The 19797-nt window shown below is 43.3% G+C and overlaps 1 protein-coding gene across 2 annotated transcripts; it reads right to left on the reverse strand.

The window, feature by feature from the left end:
* Positions 1 to 4341: 4341 nt before the first annotated feature.
* SLC35G2 (solute carrier family 35 member G2) lies at positions 4342 to 16613 on the reverse strand. 2 transcript variants are annotated; one of them, XM_075132272.1, is made up of 3 exons: positions 10575 to 11053; positions 9241 to 9401; positions 4342 to 6185 (listed from the first exon to the last, which is right to left on the reverse strand). In XM_075132272.1, exon 3 carries the CDS (start codon positions 6160 to 6162, stop codon positions 4927 to 4929), a length of 1236 nt encoding a protein of 411 aa, XP_074988373.1. In that variant the 5' UTR covers positions 6163 to 6185; positions 9241 to 9401; positions 10575 to 11053; the 3' UTR covers positions 4342 to 4926. The 2 variants fall into 2 exon arrangements, with proteins under 2 accessions (XP_074988373.1, XP_048720809.1); XM_048864852.2 differs by lacking the exons at positions 9241 to 9401; positions 10575 to 11053 and adding an exon at positions 16279 to 16613.
* Positions 16614 to 19797: the final 3184 nt, after the last annotated feature.

The following is a 19797-nucleotide window of genomic DNA, read 5'->3' on the forward strand; positions in this document are numbered from 1 at the left end:
ATCTCCCACTACTTTTCTATAGCCATCTGGCCTTACCCCGTCACAGTCTATAATCGAGTGACCAAAGAGATTGAAGTGTTCTCCGACTCGTTTTTGAATGTTATAATTCTTGACATCTGATTTGTGTCCATTTATTCTTTTACGTAGAGACTGTCCAGTTTGACCAATGTACATGGCAGAGGGGCATTGCTGGCACATGATGGCATATATCACATTGGTAGATGTGCAGGTGAACGAGCCTCTGATAGTGTGGCTGATGTGATTAGGCCCTATGATGGTGTCCCCTGAATAGATATGTGGACACAGTTGGCAACGGGCTTTGTTGCAAGGATAGGTTCCTGGGTTAGTGTTTCTGTTGTGTGGTGTGTGGTTGCTGGTGAATATTTGCTTCAGGTTGGGGGGCTGTCTGTAGGCTCTCCAGCAGGTAATAGCTCACCTTACCTGATCACTCTCGTTACAGTGTGTATGGTAACACCCATTGTTTCATGTTCTCTGTGTATCTAAATCTCCCCACTGTATTTTCCACTGAATGCATACAATGAAGTGAGCTGTAGCTCACGAAAGCTTATGCTCAAATAAATTTGTTAGTCTCTAAGGTGCCACAAGTACTCCTTTTCTCCTGCCTTAGTAGAAGCTCCCCTGAGAGAACCTGAATCAAAAAAATAACAATACATTTTCTCAAAGACTGTACTGCTCAAACACTGAGTCTTACAAATTCTTTTTCTATGTGTAACAGTGCACTCTGGTGACTCCTGCCAGAACGCTATGCAAATTACACTGCTCTAACTTGGCCTGCTGGGCTACATTTCCTGGGCAAAGGGCCCCTATGTGTCCAGCCATTCCACCATCTGGAGGACATACCAAAATTAGTTGGTACCAAAATTAGTCGCATCCAATGAAGTGAGCTGTAGCTCACGAAAGCTTATGCTCTAATAAATTTGTTAGTCTCTAAGGTGTCAAAAGTACTCCTTTTCTTTTTACAAAATTAGTTGGTTATGTGAAAGGGTTAGTCTTGCCACTGTTCTCTTATGAGATCCAGATTTGCTGAAGGCTGAAACTCATATAAAAGTACTAGTATCAACTGGGAGGTGGTCCCCCTGCTTTTAATTCCTCCCCCACTTTAATGATTATATTCTCCTCTTCTTGCTCATCATCCATGGTGGGAACTCTAGGACTTCTTGTTCTGGATCAAAGTCACAAATTATTTTGTTTGTGTTTAAAAAAAGAGAAAGAAAAAACCCAAACAAACCTTTTATAACATTTTTATTTCACAGAAATGTTTGACATTTTATTCCAATTTGGACCTCACCTAATTTTAAAATGTGAAAATTTCCCATGGAACAAATATTCGGTTTCCAACCAGCTCTGCTTATAACTCAGCCAATTTGGGTGAATTTTCACAGAAACAGCAAACAGCAACTCCCTGATCCCAGGGCTACCATTCTGCAAAATTTCAAGGGCATAGAGCTTCTCAGAGAAATGATTGTAAAAGTTATTTAACATGAGCAAAAACCCCACCTATTTTCATCCTAACTCATTCTCTGAAATGGATGAACCATTTTTGCTGAAACTTTCACAAAACAATTATTCTCAAACAGAGACTCAGCATGGAAAAAATTCAGCCCAAACAGATTTTGAAAAAACTGTAAACTAAGTCTTATAATGAAATATGTTAGATTTAACTAAAGACATCACTATGTTGACCATTGATCACTGTCCTGACTTTGGAGGGTTTATAGTTTAGGGTAAATATAAGCTATCTGCTAAGCATCCTTATAGAAATAATAATGAAAGTTATTGCAGCTGTAACAGGAAGTAGAAGAACCAAAATATCCCTATTAAAAGTAGGCTTGGCCATAGGTGGTGGAACTAGGGGTGCTGCCACTCCCCCTGGCTTGAAGTGGTTTCCGTTTGGTTTACAGTTTACAGTGGTTTACAGTTTGGTTCCATGACTCTCAGCATCCCTAGTATAAAAATTGTTCCAGCACCCCTGGCTTGGCTATAGCTCTTAAGCATTACATTTCTATGACTTAGATGAGGTTTAGAAGTTGACAGTTGGTGTAACATAGTATGAGTATTATATAATTGACCAAAGATTATGGAATGCTTGACCTGATGTTACAGAATCTATCAATAGGCATGTTGTGATAGTTTACCAATGAATTTGGTGATAAACAGATACACCCCAAACAAACAGATAGTCGTGTCTCAAGGGCTTTTTGTGGTAAGAGCTAACTGCATTGACATATCAAAACTATTGGGAAAGGGACTGATGCAAATGGTTGGGTTAACTGCTGGAAATGTAATTATGATTAACTGGAACGCCAAATATGAACAACTGGAACCCTAAAATTGGTCTCCTGGAATACTAAATATTAATATGGGCTGAGAATTGACTTGATCATATATGGTCCCAGATGTACATGGATGGAACAGGAAAAAGTGTAGAAAATTTTGTCAACCCCATCCCTAGCTGGGACACTGGGATGATAACATGGAACAATAGGGTAGGAAGCATGTCCCAGCGCCTTCCTCGTTGCGTGATCTCCATTTACCTTTTCTTCTCTCTTTGTTTCTAATGGTCTCCATAAGGTTGCAACTATGCACACTGTAAGATTGGAAGCATGATCAATGCACAAAAACACTTTATTGTACTTATTTTATTCTTATGTATATTGATTTTTCATTATTTCAATTATATTTGTCTGTATTAACTAAAGATCTTAAAGATTTTGTGTATGCTTCACCAGTTTCATCTTCTTAATTAACTAGAAGTAGCTGCATGAATAAAGAACCTGAACCCTAAATCTCGGGTGCACTTTGGGCCCTAGATTAATTGCAGGCACAACTGTCAGCTCCACCTTATATTTTATAATACTATTTTTGTATTTATTAATTTAGCAGTGAACAAGTAAACCCTAAGATCTGGACCATTGCTCTGTTAGATGATTGCAAGCACTGTGCATGTGATGTGAATGATATCATCAACTCGTGTAAATCAATACAGTTCTATCATTATCATCTTACAGCAAGTGAAGCCAATGTAAACTTTGTTATTAGCTTCAATAAGAGCAGAAATAAGCCTTTAAAATGCCTGGATTGCTGCTAGCTCAGCAGACTGAAAATAGGTTTGGAACCATTCACTTCAACTTTCAATTTTAGCACAGTTTGGCAAAAAACACAAGTAATCATTACTGGCAAATTTTCATACTTGGGTAACATTTTGGCACCTAAATATTTATTTCGAGACCACACATTAAAAAAGCCATACCAACTTTTACCTTAACAAGTGTGTGACAGAAGATCTGCCAATGATTTATATTTCATGGCAAGGAAAAACAGAGATAAACAGAGGCCTGGATAGACTAGATACAACCACACTCAGTGATCTGTGGAAGGCTATACTTGAATTTGGCATGAGAGAGGCTGCATTACTCATTGTTTAAATATATCTCCTCTGCTGGCCATCTCTGGCAGGATGGATCATGCATTTGTTCACCAAGCTTTACTGTGTGTGGATGTCTTGAGAAAATTGGTTTGGAAAACAAGGAGAGCTGCCTTGGACTGAAGTGGGAGGGAACATAATGAGCGTATGCAAGGCAGTGGGATAGGAAAGAACTCTCTGGGCAGATCAGCAAGGTGTCATTCTGGCCAGGGAGGTCAGAGACTGGGCTTGCTCTTTATACCTGTGAGAGCTTCCTTTTTATTCTGTAGCTAAGCAACCAGAGCCTGCCTCTCTGGGTTTGGGAAATTACCCAGATAAGGCATGTGATGCAAACTGCTGCTTTTAATTTAATCTGATTCTCTGTCTCGCTCTGTTTATTTTTAACAAATCTGTTTTCCCCAGAAACTACTGTCAGGGAAGGGGGGTGTTTCATACCATGCAACCCAGACATGAGCGAATTTCTTCAGCCTCTAGGGACACAGAAGGCAAATCTGTGTTTAGGAGTAGGTCTCTGCTCCAGACTTGGGTAAGAGGCATGGACAGAGGTGTCCTGTCTGAGGGAGGCACATTGCCTGGGGCTACCGTGGGCATGCACAAGGGAAGAAACCGAAGATTCAAGGAGAAGGTGTGAGTCAATAGAGGGACAGATAGCTAGGTGGATTTTCTGCTTATTAAAGTGAGGCAATAATAGTCATGGCTAGAAACATTTCTGAGTTAAAAACATCTGAAACTAGCTTCTAAGTGCATTTCACTCTGACAATTCCAAAATAGCCTCACATCTTTCTTTTCATTTTTGCCCGTGAATATCTTTTTCTAGTTTCATGTGTTCCAGCATTCAGCTAACAGGGAGTTTTAGGACCAAGTCAAGGATTATTATGGAGATTCTGACAGCACCGTTACTGTTAGAACACAAAGAACATCACTTTATTTAGTACTCTTCTCCCAGCAGATATTTAAAGAATTATAACCATATACATGTTAAAATTCTTACTTATAAAATATTACATGCTTCAACCAAGTGATGTATACTGTTACTGTGGAACATGAATTTCCTCCTTCAATGGTGAATGTCAACATATGACTTTCTTGTTGCCATAAAATATTCTACAACTGCAATGCCCAGAATGACTAACAATAGTGAATCCTTCTGTCTCAATATTATGTTATACAAGGAGGACTATGACAGAAAGACTCCTATGACAGAATTCTCTATATCTAATCTTAGCAGCTACTGCATACCAGCTGAGAGTAAAGCTAAGTTCACATAATGAAATATTTAAAATTATTTAACACATTGGGACAACTCTGGTGCAACTCTACTGATTTCAACATCATTAGGTCACGTATGAATCTGGCCCATTTCTGAACAAGAAAGTTAGTACTCTGTCCACTCTACTAGACAAAGGACATTGGTAAATGAACATTAATATTGACATGGTGGTGCAGAAACTGTTACAATAAAGACTAAAACAAACTGACACTCATTTAATGGAAGAATCCAGTATCTCCTGATAATCTTGCCTTCCTAAATTCTTCCAGGACAGCTTATAACATGCAAGGAAAACAACAGTGATCATAATAATGGCCCCTCCAATGAGGTCATAAATGCCGGGAAAGATGCGTAGCACTGCGAGCTGCAGAATCATGGCTATCACAATCTCTAAATGTTGCACTGTGCTGACCAGAGCTGGGTGAAATTTATTCAAGGCATAATAGACACCCAGGAAAGCCACAGTCGAACATATGCAGATGGCAATGAGATAGCTCCAGGTTTCTCCATCGAGTGGGATAATTGGTTCTTGAAGAAAAAACATGGTGGAGGCTCCCCACACAGTTCCAGTCCAACCAAAAGTAAACAGTGCAGTCCACATACTGACCCTATCTTTGATTGACTTGTAGACTATCATGGAAAGAGCTGTAGTTAAGCCTGCCATAACTGTCATGGTGTAGCCAAAGGCTTCTTTCCAGACACTGAGCAAAGAGTTTTCTTCATTAACAATGTTGGGGAACATGACCAGGCAAACACCAAAGACACTACTAACTACTGTCATTATGTCTATATAAGCCATTCGTTCATCTATTAGTAAAAAAGCCAAAATGGCACTAAAGACAGTGGTGGTTGCTCTCCACATAATGGTCCCATTGGTTGGGGGTACTATAGAGAAGGAGGTGTAAGCACAGGTAATGGAGATAACATTGCAGACACCATAGAAGAAGAGCTGCAGTCTGTATCCTTTTGGTCCAAAGGGGTCCTCGTGGTAGTAACACACAACAACAACAGACAACACCTGTATGACTGAACGAATGAAAATTAGTTCTAGAGATGGCACTTTGGAACGATCAGAAACAAGTCTAGTTATCAGAGCAACACAGCCATGAGTCAAGGCAGAGGCAAACAGCACTATCCAAGTCTTTCTGGACTGAAATATGCTTCCTTCTGTAAAATTCTGGTGTTGTCCAGTCTCATTGGCTTTCGTCTCTTGGGCTGGCTGAGGTTGGATATCCATAGTCCCAAAGAAGGCTCTTCCTTTCCTTTTTCTGTCACTCAGCAATCTTTTCTTTGGATTGTCCTCCATAAAGCTACCGATATCTTCACTGGTTTCATCAGAGTCCTCTTCTCCAGGTTGGGGATAATGGGATGTATATTTCACTGTCACTGTGTTGGGATGGATTTTCACTCGTTTTTTGACTGGACATTGTTTGGAAGAAGTATCCATTTCCTCAGAGAACTAGGTCTGGTCTTAAAAAAAAAAAAAGTTATTTTTATTCAACCAATATTGTAAAATTCATTTGCATTGCAGTCTTTTGACCATTTAGAAATTATTGGCATGAACCTAACCAAGTTGCTCTTGTCCTCCATGAATTCTCTCTATTTTTATTTCATAATGGAAGTTGCTCAGTATCTTTGAAAACCAGGTCATTTTTATTTAAGTGCCTACATATAACTTTAGGGCCTAACTTTAGGCACTCACTTTTGAAAATGATGCCTATTATTACATTGCTTCTTAAAAAGAGACATGCAAATTAATAACAATTCTCATTACACTGAGAATAATTTCCTCTTTGGACCCTTCAGGTCAGTTAGTCATTCTGTAATCATTAATGGTTTTTATTCTTTACCAAGTGCTAAGGGGCAAAGAGAAATACAGACCGAAAATGAAATTTGGGTTAGAGAAGACTAGAGCGATTTTTATCAATTCAAAGTGAAGCAACCCAGAGACAGACAGATGGCATCACTGAGCACCTCAGTGAACTAAGCACCTGGTGGACCAGAAAAGTGTAAAAAGTACTACAGTAAATTTTCAAATTCTCTGAAGCTCTTTTTGCATATTATTATTTCCAAAAACTGTTGACTATCAATTTGTTTTCCAAAGGAACTTCAGTTGGAAAAAAAGACTAAGAAATATTATGAAAAGAAGCTATCCACTCCTTGGCAGTGTAGAGGAGAACAAGTGGATTTTGCTACTGTTATGAAATGACAGAGATATCAAACTTATATTCAGGCTGCCTAAAGTGAACATTTGCACATTGTTCTATTCAACCTCACCTGGACGCCTCATTTTTCATCCAACATGGTTGAATTGCTACATTTATTCTATAAACAAGAAAATTAATATATTAACAGATTTTCAAGGCCTTGAAGAGACCATTATGATTTCTATTGAATCTGATTTCCTGCATGACACAGGCCAGAGAATTCCAACCAGTGATTCCTTCCGTGTAGGAAACATTTATTTCTATTTTATAAGTAAACATATCAAACCAATAACTCATGTTGGCACTACAGCATGTCTTTTAAAATCACAGATTCCAAGGCCTGAAGAGACAGACCATTGTGGCCATCTAGTATGACCTCCTGAACAACACAGGCCAGAGAACTTCCCCATAATAATGCCTACAGCAGATCTTTTAGAAACCCAATTTGATTTAAATATACTCAGTGATGGATAATCCACAACAACCCTTAGTAAATTGTTCCAGTGGTTAATAACTCTGTTCATTTATGCTTTATTTTTAATCTGAATTAATCTATCTTCAACTTCCAGCCACTGGATTGTGTTAGATCTTTCTTTGCTAGATAGAAGAGCCCATTAATAAGTATTTGTTCCCCATGCACGTATTACAGATAAGGCTGGCAGGATTTGATAAATGGTTAGTCTTCAGTAAATGTTGATTTCTCGTGACACACAGAAATAGACAAAGACATCCACCTACAATAGTCAGCAAGCACAGCCTCCCTCTCCCTTAGCATCCACAGGAATCCAGTGAGCCCTTGCAGCCCCACTGTCATGGCCCATTTTATTCAATCACTGGCCAGAAGGGACAGCCCTACTCATATGGAAACTACGCAACTGCGTAGGGCACCAGGAAATTTGGGGCACCAAAACTGCCCCAAATTTCCTGGTGCCCTACGCAGCTGCGTGCTGCATCCAGCTCCAGCAGCCAGTCCGATTCCCCTGGACGGCAGGGCCCAGGAAAGCTACCTCCGCCACACCACTTTCCCCCAGCCCCTGCCCCTGCTCTGCCCCCACCCATCCTCTTCCCACCCCTGTTCTGCCCCAGCCCTGCCCCCACTCCGCCCCTTCCCCCACAAACCCCATCCTGTAAGCTATGTGTCCCAGGGGACAGCAGCAGGGGTCGGGCCCGCCCTGCACTCACTGGGCGGCGGGAAGTGGAGTGACCCAGCCCCAGGCCACTCCGCTATGCCAACTCCCAGCTGTGCCACTAGTGAGTGCTGGGGGGTGGTTCCCCCCGTTCCCCCAAGCCTGGGAGCCAGAGCGGAGCAGGCTGGGGCCGGGTCGCTCCACTTCCCGCCACCAGCCCGACCCCTGCTGCCTTCCTGCACAGGCTGCTCCTGCCTTCCAAAGCCCTTGGGCGCAGCCCCTTCCCACCCCCAAGCAGAGGCCTGGTACGCCTCCCCCCTCCCCCCCCCCCCCGCAGAGGCCTGGGGCCAGTCCCCCTGCAGGGGGGCTGCGTAGGGCATCACAATCTCTACGGATGGCCCTGCTGGCCAGGAGTGTGGGGCTCTTCCCCGGGCATGAGCCATTCAGCAGCAGACAGTCCTCTCATGCAGTTAGGGGCTCATCCTGCTCCTTGCAGTCCTGGCCAGGTGTCTCTGCTCCACCAGGCCAGAACCACAGTCTTTCCCACACCTTGTGCCTCAGTATCTGCAGCCTTACTTTCAGTGCTGGGAGCCCCTGGAGCCCTGCTGTCAGTGCTGCACTAACTCTAACACCAAGAGATAATCCCCCCGCCCCCACCGCCCCACACACACACACACCTTAATTTCATGCAACTGAGAAAATCAAAATAGTTAAAAATGAAAAAGCTTTAAAATAAACATTGATGTTAATCATTTGAAGTTACAAAAATAAATAAATACATTGAATTCTGCCAGGCCTATTTATAAAGACAAGGTGGGTGAGCTAGTATCTCAGGAAGCACTGAATTCTGTTGGTGAGAAAGACAAGCTTTTGAACTTTCTGTGTGTCTCTCTAATATCCTGGGACCAACACACCTACAACAATATTGCATACAAGCCTACTTAATTACAGTCTGTAAGTCACCCCTTAACCTTCTCTTTGAAAAGCAAAACACATTGAGCTCCTCACATCTATCACTAGGAGGTATGTTTTCTAAACCTTTAGTCATTCTTGTGGCTCTTCTCTGAACCCTCTCCAACTTAACATCCTTCTTGAATTGAAGGTACCAAAACAGGACCCAGTACTCCAGAAGCTGTTGCACCAATGCCAAATATAGAGATAAAATAACCTCTACTCCTTCTTGAGACTCACCTCTTTATGCATCCAAGGATTGTTGTCCCCCTTTTGGGCACCGCATTGCACTGGGAGTTCATGTTCAGCTGATTATCCACCACAACCCCCAAATCTTTTTCAGTCATTGCTTCCCAGAATAGAGTCCCCCATCCTGTACATATGGCCTGCAGTCTTTGTTCCTAAATGTATACATTTACATTTAGCCATATTAAAACACATTATTTGCTTGCACTCAGCTTACCAAGTGATCCAGATCACTCTGAATGAGTGACCTGTCCTCTTCAGTATTTACCACTCCCCCAATTTTTGTGTCATCTGCAATGATGATTTTATGTTTCTTCTAAGACATTGATAAAAATATTTAATATCCTAGGTCCAAGAATCCATCTCTGCGATACCCCATGGGAAACACATACGCTCAATGATTATTCCCCATTTACAATTACATTTTGAGACCTATCAGTTAGCCAGCTTTTAATCTGTGTAATGTGTACCATGTTCATTTTATGGCATCCTAGTTTTTTAATCAAAATGTTGTGTGGTACCAAGTCAAATGCCTTACAGAAATCTAACTATATTACACCAATACTATTAGGTTTATCAGCCAAATTTGTAACCTCATAAAAACAAAATCAAATTAGTCTGACAGGATCTGTTTTCCATAAACTCATGCTGACTTGCATTAAATTATGTTACCCTCCTTTTAATTCTCCATTAATTGAGTCCCCTAACAGCTGCTCCATTATCTTTCCTGGAATCTATGTCAGACTGAGTGGCCTATAATTACCCCAGTCATCTTGTTTACCCCTTTTAAATATTGGCACGCCATTAGCTTTCGTCCAGTTTTCTGGAGTCCCCATTGTTCCAAGATGTATTGAAAATCAACATTAACAGTCCAGTGTGCTCCTCAGCCAGCTCTTCTAAAACTCTTAGATTCAATTTACCTGGACCTGCTGATTTAAACATGTCTAACTTTAGTAGCTGTGTTTAACATCCTCTTGAGATACTGTCATGGACCAGGGCATGGATGGTCAGAGCAGTGGCAGTCAAGCCTGGTGGTCAGAACTGGGGTCAGCATCTGGGAACAGTGCCAAGGGACAGAGCTGGAGTCAGCAACCAGGGGTCAGAGCCAAGGATCAGAATCGGAGGCAGGAACTGAGCAGGGCTGGAGAAAGGCTGGGAACAAGGCAAGCACAGGCGCTTAGTTGGGTCAGAGCCAGGCTAGGAGGCAGACATCTCTAGCCTGCTGCAGGACTCTGGACCAGACTCAGGACTCTGGACCAGACTCTGAGCTGCCCCCAGAGGAGACCAAGAGTGGGGAAGAGCTGTTGGGACTGCTGTCCACCACTTACCCTGAGCAAGCTGAGGACCTGCAGACTACGGAGTCACACCAATGGACTGTGATAGAAAGTAGCCCAGGGGAGCCAGACATCAGTCAGGTTGTACTGTCACCATATGATTCAGCATGTTTCAGCAGGATTCCCACTGACCCAGTGGCGGGATCCCCTGGCACTTTTAGGGATCTGGGTTAGAACCTAGTAGAGTAGGGATAGCCTGGGTCCCCCCAACCCTCTGCTGAAGCCTTCTCATCCTAGGCCAGAAGGCCTGTGCCTTGTTTGTGACTTGTTCCAGCCAGAAGGCTGCAAGCCGCTAGACTGTGTTTGCTGTCTGCCTTAGCCAGGAGGCTACGCTAACGATTCCTTATTGTTCTGCCCTGCCCAGGGAGTCAGAGCCTAGACTGTGTTTACTGCCTGCCTGTGACAGGATGGACTAGGTCCAGAGGCCCCCCCCACCCCGCTGGAGGCCAATCGGTCCTGCCTCACCCTGCCCCAGAAAAGAGCAGAGAAGTCCTTCAGGCAGCCTAGAGTGGCTGCAGAGAAGCAGCCAATCAGAGGCGATGTTGGAGCAACCAGTTGGGGCTAGAAGGGCCATATGTAAGGAATCAGCAGAGGCAGAGCAGTCAGGTGCTGCCTGGAGATTGAAGAGGGAGAACTGGGAGCCTGGTTGGTAGAAAGAGCAGCAGGACTGCGGACAGCTCACAGCAGGTGGGACAGAGCCCAGAGAAGGCTGCTGAAGATGGGGTGCCTGTCTGGCTGGAAGATCACCAGGACTATGGAAAGGTTAGTGTGGGCAGGCTGAGCCCAGGGGACTGAGCCCAGAACCTAACCAGAGCAGGTGCGGGTACCGTGATGGACTCTACTGGTCTGGTTGAAGACTGAGTCCAGCGAGGACTGCTGAAAGGACACCAACTGAGGGTACTCAGATGGGCCCCTGTTGCACTACTACAGAAAGCAGTGCCCCTGGGGAGGGAGCCTTGGTACTATGACCCCATACCAGGGCTGTGAGAAAGAACTAGAGACTGTATACCTGGGAAGTGGGGGACAGTGTGTGTGTGTGACTTGGGCTAAGTCGCTGAAGACATGCCAAACTACCATTGGCCAGCGGGGCACTTGCAAAAGGCAGGTGCCACCCCATTGTAAGAACTGAAAGAAAAACAGGTTCCCACCCAACCAGAAAGGTAAGAGGTAAGAGCCACCCTGTTCAAAAATAGAGTGATTGCAGGTATGTAGTGGCTAAAACAGGGGCGCTCATGAGAGGTGGGTGCTGACCCCATTACACTGCCTTAGCCAGAAGCCTTAGGCTAAAGACTGCTTATTGCTCTGCCCAGCCCAGAGAGTCACAGCCTAGACTGTGTTTATTGTCTGCCTTAGCCAGGAGGCTTGAGCTAGAGTGTGCTGATTAGCTTTTGTTTATTGCCTGATGCAGCAAATCAGAGTCGCCTCGCTCAGCGCCTGAGACAGAGGGACCACCACAGATGCAATGAGCCCAGTTCCTCTGCGTGCAGAGGGAACTGCAGGCCAGATGAAGGCATGGGGGCGGGGCTAGACTTAGCCCATATTTGACATGACTGCTCTACCTCAACCACAGGCAACTGTGCTGGATTCAAGAATCACTAGTGACGCTGTCTGGCCAGGATGTCAGCATACATCATCACAACACTCCCTTCTGGCCTGAACCTGTGACTATAGGATTGCTGGGAAGGAGGAAAAGGGGTTTCTAAACAGTGTGCACCCAGACACCCTCTCAGGATGAAGGTGTGTGACTGTTTGTGGTGAATGGACTATGGTAGCCACCCTGACACGTGGCAGAATGGGATTGTGTGACTAGCCCATTAAGAGGAGTTTGACTGAGTCTGGGAACCCACACAAAAAGAACTAATAGGGAACTCACAGCCTTCCCAGAGGGAACAGCTTTGAGTGTTGTATTATGGTTTTAGTGTCTATTACAGTTTAAAGGCCTACTAGTCTGTGTGGGTTTTTTTGTTTGTTTTGTCTGTTTTGTTTTTTATGGGTTAGTGAGTTTAGTTTAACAGAAAGTTTTAACACAACAGGAGTAAATCCTAAAGTCCATCAAGGTTTCTGCCACAGATGAAGTTGGTGATGTACTCTGGCTCAGATTTCTTCAGTCAGAAGCCCATTTTCATTCTTGGTAACTGGTATCAGGCAACTGATGAGTTTGCACAAGGGGTACAGGCACCCCTGCATGGCTCCTGCAGCTCTCACTTCACCTTTTTTGTCTCTCATACTTGTGCTTGATGTGTTTCTACAGTTTCCCATGGTTGAGACGCTCGTAGAGTGTCCATACCCTGGTCGAAGGTGCGTTCAAAGACCAGGGCCCCCAGAACGATGGTGAGGGCAAAGGTGGAGGTGCGGCAGAAGAGCACACTGTACAGCTGGGAGCACAGCGGTACGGTGGCCTCCTCCGGCAACTCCAGACGTACTGTAGCATAACTGGTACTGCACAGGCCTACTGTACAAGCTGCAGAGAAGCCAGCCACCAGATGCATCCAATGGTAGTAAAAGTCTTATGGGGGCCTCTGCAGTCCCCACACCACTCCTGTAGTGGAGCTCAGTTACTGTGGTGAGCCAAGGGGAATCCAGATCCCAGTCTGAGTCTGCATGTAGGAAAAATATCAGCTTAATCCTAAACTGAGAACATCTGATACAGAATTGATGAAAGCAGAGAGATGCAACCGACAGGGTGAAATTCACACTCCATCAGCCCCTCCACCTCAGTTACACAGATACAGTGGTCCCAATACCCTGTGAAAAAGTGGATCCACAGCCCCTCCCCAGATTGCCATGGACCATTTGCAGTTTGTCCCAAACTGACCTTCTATGCCAATCCTGTGTGGGCCATTCCAGAGGGCATCTCCATGGTGTAGGCACCCCTGCATGGCCACACAGCCAGCTGACCCCCAACTCCGTCTGTTAGGCTTACATGGTATGGAGTGCCTCACACCCACTCCTGCACCTAGCACACATTAGGGTGACCAGACAGCAAATGTGAAAAATCGGGATGGGGTGGGGGTAATAGGAGCCTATATAAGAGACCCAAAAATTGGGACTGTCCCTATAAAATTGGGACATCTGGTCACCTAGCACAGATCTTGCCCATATTACATATTATATACAAAATAGGGTTTTAAATTATTTCAAATGGGTTGCACTAGGATAGAAAATACAGTGTTAGAGCCACGGAGATTACACGTAAAAAAGAAAAAGAGAGATTACGTCTGAGTAAAAAAATAAGTTCTGTTTTCTAAAAATGGTAACTCTCCTACATATCCCTTGCAAACTGGACACCATGAAATTAGGCCTGAATAAAGACTGGGAGTGGATGGGTCACTCCACAAACTAATTTCCCCATGCTAATATTTCCCCCTACTGTCACTCACACCTTCTTGCCAACTGTTTGAAATGGGCCACCCTGATTACATTGGCCTCATTACCACTACAAAAGTGATTTTTTCCCTTCCTTGATATTCTACTGTTGAGAATAGCCCAATTCCACTTTAACTGAATTGTCTCCTTAGCACCGACACCCCCCGCAACTTGGTAAGGCAACTCCCCCGTCTTTTCATGTACTGTGTATATATACCTGCCTACTGTATTTTCCACTCCATGCATCTGATGAAGTGGGTTTTAGCCCACAAAAGCTTATGCCCAAGTAAATGTTAGTCTCTAAGGTGTCACAAGTACTCCTCATTGTTTTTGCTGATAGACTAACATTGCTACCACTCTGAAAAATTAAAGATTGTGTCTGGAGGGTGAAATAATGCGAGTGGCATGATAGTTTAGTAAAGAGCCTTTCTCTGATTTTTCTATTGAAAAATTTGTTTGAACAAGAGCAACAAAAATGTTGTCCAGTAAAATAAAACAAACATGAAGGCCTAATGGCAAACTCTTTTGTTTAATTATAGGAATATAGAAAATAATTAATTTAAAAGCATAGATTAATTACTTTTTAAAGGAACTTATGCCTTTAGCTCTAATTTTTTACTTCACATACTTCATAAAATATATGCTGTATTTGCTGCAGTGATGTGTTCCATATTAAATGTCATCTTTTAAATCACATAATCATACATTTAATTTTGTTCTTTTTAAGAAGTAGTGACTTACTTTTTCTTCCATTACTTTACATTAAAATGACCTAGCCAACAAATGAAAGAGAGACCAGATAAGAAAACCACCAGATAAATACTCCCCAAAGAAACAGATCTTGAGCATTCTGTTATGGGGACTCTATACAAATTATTGCATAACAACAGTTTAATTGAAATGACAGGAATGTTCACACTGGTAATCTGCATAAAATCCCAGACTTTATATTACAATCAATGTATCTTGTGGGGAAAAGCAGGCAGATATATTACTAGACTTAACAGTATTTCAAGTTTCTAAAATAGTGGTAATGGAATGGAATTTTACTCATACCTTGGGGGCAAGTAGGCATTTATTTAGCTAAACTCAGATGGATTCAAGAAGAGTCCAAACTTTGTAAGTTAAAAATCTGTTGTGGAAAGTTGATTCTGTGAGAAAATCTATACTACACCATTTCAGCAGCAGCACTATGTGCCTTTTTGTCGCATATTCTAAATCTCCCCCGGAAAGAAAACTGGATATTTGGCTCCTCCGCCAAAAAAAAAAAAAAAAAATCAGCATCTGTGCTTTAAAGCCTCCTTTTTCTTACAATTCATAGGAGTCTTTATTTTGAATGTGTCAGCCTTTCTCACTGAAATATAAATACATCTTTGTCCCAGAATTAAAATATCAAGTGGCTTAACCATAGTCTCTGCCGACGAGAGAAATACCGTGTGTGGCAAAACAAACAAAAACATATTAAAGTAAAACTATCAGATCTTACGGACTGTTCGGGAACTCTTCCACCCTGCTAATTAAAAATGCTACGTTGATTGATAAACTCAGCCCTACTGTGAAATTCTCTGCAGCTTCCTCCAGCTGCGCCCATTCGTCACACCAGCTTTATTTAGGAGGAACATTTCCTTGCCTTGTGATCATAGAATACCAGGGTTGGAAGGGACCTCAGGAGGTCATCTAGTCCAACCCCCTGCTCAAAGCAGGACCAATCCCCAATTTTTGCCCCAGATCCCAAATGGTCCCCTCAGGGATTGAACTTACAACCCTGGGTTTACCAGACCAATGCTCAAACCACTGAGCTATCCACCAGCAACCGTCTCCTGGAATGAGCCCTATTTCTTTGAAGGGCGAGTCAGTAAATCCTGGAGCCTGGGAGAGAAATGAAAGGGCTTCGATCTCCCTGAACGCCGCAGAGCTAAACTGGAGAGGTGAAAAGGGGGAGTAAATGCAGCCCACATGCCCCTCTGAGCTGCTGAATGACGACGAGAGAGATTTCAGTACCTTGGACACACAGCAAATGAGTTTAGTGCTGTTCCCTAATGATACATAAAGCGGCGTTACCAGTCCTGGACTCTGCTCTTTACCCATTTACCATTTTTGTCTATATTTATGGAACCGGATCAATTGAAGTCGCTTTGAGAATCCATATCTGGTCTGAACAAACGACAGCCTCCAACTCTCCGGCCTCGTAAAGCGCAGTGAGCGTTAATAACAGAGGCAGGAGGTTGTTACTTGAATGAACTGAGCCTGTATACCAGCTGGGATGTCTGCGTTATCATGCAATAGACCAGTAAATACCAGAAGGGAAAAGGGGGAAGAAATCTCTATTTACCTCTCGCTTAGAAGGAGCTGGTCAAGTCCAGACAATGATGCCTTTAAACAATGAGGTGGCTGCGTGATGTTAAAGGAAAAGAAGGGAGGAAAACTGCTCTCCGGAGTTTGTCAATCCTTCCATCTTTCTCACGCTGTAAACGCCCGAAAGGCAGGACAACGCCGTTAATCCCAGTGTAATGTGCAACACTCAGCCTGGCGTATTCCAGAAAAGGGTGTTTGCAGAACTAGCCTTGGTTCTCCTTTTTCCACTCGCCCTCTTCTCTATGCAAAGAGGGGCCTGGAGGAAAAGACTGAGGCGACAGCAAAAGACTCAGGCGAGAGCGTCAGAGCAGGAGCAAGTGAGCATGCCCAGTAAGCATAAGGGCCTCTGACGGTAGTATTGTACCAACATTCATTTGTATTTAATGTATATAGAGAGAATATTACTTGCAGTAGCTTTCTTTTTTTTGGATTTTAAATATCTTTTCATGGATATAATGCTTATTGGGATTAAGCAACTGGGTTCAGTCAGGGAGAAAAACAAAAACAAAAAAATAAGCATATAAATACAACTAGGTGTATCATCAGAAGTCAAAATGCATCTAATTTATTTCCAGTGTCCAGGGCTGAAAAGATTATGGTGTGCTGTTCTCCAATTACAAAATCTGGGTTGTTGTTTTTTTAAAATAATTTATATAGGCATGTTTTGGCAGATATATAAACAGCAAGAGCTCTAATAACAACCTGCTGTTTGTATAATGCCTGTTCTGTTCATTACCACAAGTCTGTCTGATAAAGGAAATGTATTTTGATATGATAAATTTCTGTAAGACCGTTAGTACCACACAACATTCTGATTAAAGAGATTAGCACAAAAGAACCTCAGTATGGTGCACATATAAAAGGGATTAAAAACTATCTGACTGATGAAATATGGAATTGTTAATTAGGAATCATTATTGATTAGGAGTGTTTCTAGAGGGATTAATTTTCAGCCTAACACCCTTTAATATTGGTGCTTCAGAAGGAAATATTAAAGTTTACAGATGATACCAAGATGGGTCATATGGTAAATAATGATGAGGCCATCCAGAGAAATCAAGATCACTTTGTAAACTGGGGAGTGGGGAGAAACAACCATCGTATGTTTTAATACAGCGAAATGCAAGACCATGAATCTAGGAAGAAAGGAGGCCACATTTACAGGATGGGGTGGGGGTGCGGGTTGTATACTGGAAAGCAATAACTCCGTAAATAACTTGGTGTCCTGTTGGAAAGCAACAGAACGTGAGCTCTCAGTGAATGTGATGGCTAAGAGGGTGAATGTGATCCTTGGATCCAGGGGAAGGGGAATATCAATTAGGAGTAGGGAGGTAGTATAACCTCTGTATACAGCATGGGTGAAGCCATTACTGTGATACTGTGTCAGTTTTTTTTGCCCACTGTTCAAAAAGCATGTTGAAAAATTAGAGCAGATTCAGCAAAGACCTCAGATCATTCTTGTGGATATCAAATGCCTGCCCCATAGTGAGTCTAAGTTAACTCAGTCTGTTTAGCTTATTGAAGAGAAGGTTTAGAGATGACTTGACTGTGATCTATAATCGCCTTTATGGGGAGAAGATTTCTGATAATCTAGCAGACAAAGGCTTAACAGGATCCAACGACTTGGTAAAGCCAGACATTCAAACCAGAAAAAAGATGCACATTGTTAACACTGAAGGTAACTAACAGTTAGAACAGCTCACAAAGGAATGTGATGTATTCATCACTTGAAATCTTTACATTGAGATTGGATGTGTTTTTTAACAAATATGTTGTAGCTCAACCAGAAGTTATGGGCTTGATTCAGGGATTGCTGAGTGAAATTCTCTGGCTTGTGCTATGGTCAGACTACATCAGGGGTCTCAAACCCGCAGGGTTATTTTCTGCAGCCTGCCAGCTCCCCGCAGCCCCCCCAACCCCCCGAAGCATTTTTTACCTAGAGCGGCTCCGGTCTGGTGTGCACCGGGGGCAGAGAAGGGGTTGGAATGGGGGCAAGGAAGGGGTGGGACCTCACGGAAGGGGTGGAGTGGAGGTGGGGCCAGGACAGCAGGGGGTGGTGATCAGTGGTGCAGCCCTCGGGCCAATGTACTAGTCCTCATGTGGCCCTCGTGGTCATTTGAGTTTGAGACCCCTGGACGACATGATCATAACTGTCCCTTCTGGCCTTAATATCTATTAATTTTATAGAAAAGGTGCTATATACCACATACATGCTTCTGCAGCCTTATGACAAACTGCAGAACCAAGAAGTCTGTGTGAGCTGCCAGGTGCTCACTGTTTAGGAAAGAACAATGATGAATCTCATATTGATCAATTTGCATAGATTGGGATTTGACTACACAAGACAACATCAGGATAAAGCAGGTCCCAACAGGAACACAAAGACCACTTCAAAAAAAGAATTGCAGCTGACTCCTGGGTAGTAGCCTGTGGTGTGTTCCTGAAGGCAAGCAAGAAATTGGACAATTTCTTCTGCTTAGTCAAAGTAGACTCCTTGGCAATTAAGGCATGCTTAAGTATCCGTATGAAGCAGTCTGCTAGTTCATTTGTCACAGGATGGTATGGTGCAGAACATATGTGCTAAATTCTATTTGAAGCTCAACTTCTGAAATTCTTTAGAACAGCATTGAGGTCCATTGCCACTCACCATCTATAACAATAAACCAAATTGGCTAAACAAGGCACAAAGATGCCCAATATTTTGTCTGGATGTCACAGTTGATGGTGAGCTTCACTGACATGGTGCTCAACTGTCCAAATTCTGTTTCAAAAGCTTTGGAGTGTCTGCCCAGTATTTCTTGAAGATTTCAAGGTGTTTTTCATGATCACCTTGATCTCAGTCCAATTCGCCTTGAGCTTCTCAAGCCAAGGTTTGCCAAATAATGGTGGATACTTTCCTTCGATCACATACAAGAGTAAAAGGACCGATGGTCCATCTGGTTGAACCTGGAGTATCCCTTTTGGGACTAACTTTCCCTTTCTAACCCTGGAGATGATGTTGGAAGGACTAGGACATGGGTAGGAAGCAATCCATTGCTACCCTATGATGTCCCTATTGTCTGTCAACCATTCTTGTCCAGTCTTGTCCAGCATCTGTGTCTCCACAGGGTACAGCACTGGTGTCTGTCCGATGTTTGACCAGCCATCACTCCTGACAGAGGGTGCAGGACCACTATCGCCCCTTCCTGAGGAAAATGTGGAAGGCAGTCCGTGAGTTGCTAAAGGTGATAGCCTTAGGGGTTGTGGAGGAATCCCAGAGCAATCAGAGGAGCCCCATTATTGAATCTAGTATCTAAACCAGACAGTTTGAGGTTTTGCATTGTCTTCAGGAGGGCTCTAGCTTTGACACCTACCCCATGTAGATGAGCTACTAGAAAGGCTGGGGAATGCTGAGTGTATATATCCACCCTAGACTTGACTTGATAAAAGGGTACTGGCATATTCCCCTGGCAAGGGCATCCAGGGAGAACACAGCCTTTTCCACTCCCTATCGTCT

This window comes from Caretta caretta, chromosome 9, assembly GCF_965140235.1.
Source record: "Caretta caretta isolate rCarCar2 chromosome 9, rCarCar1.hap1, whole genome shotgun sequence".
Lineage (NCBI taxonomy): Eukaryota > Metazoa > Chordata > Testudines > Cheloniidae > Caretta > Caretta caretta.

Coding starts and splice junctions, on each gene's coding strand:
- SLC35G2 (XM_048864852.2), bottom strand. CDS start 6,162: ATGGATACTTCTTCCAAACAATGTCCAGTCAAAAAACGAGTGAAAATC.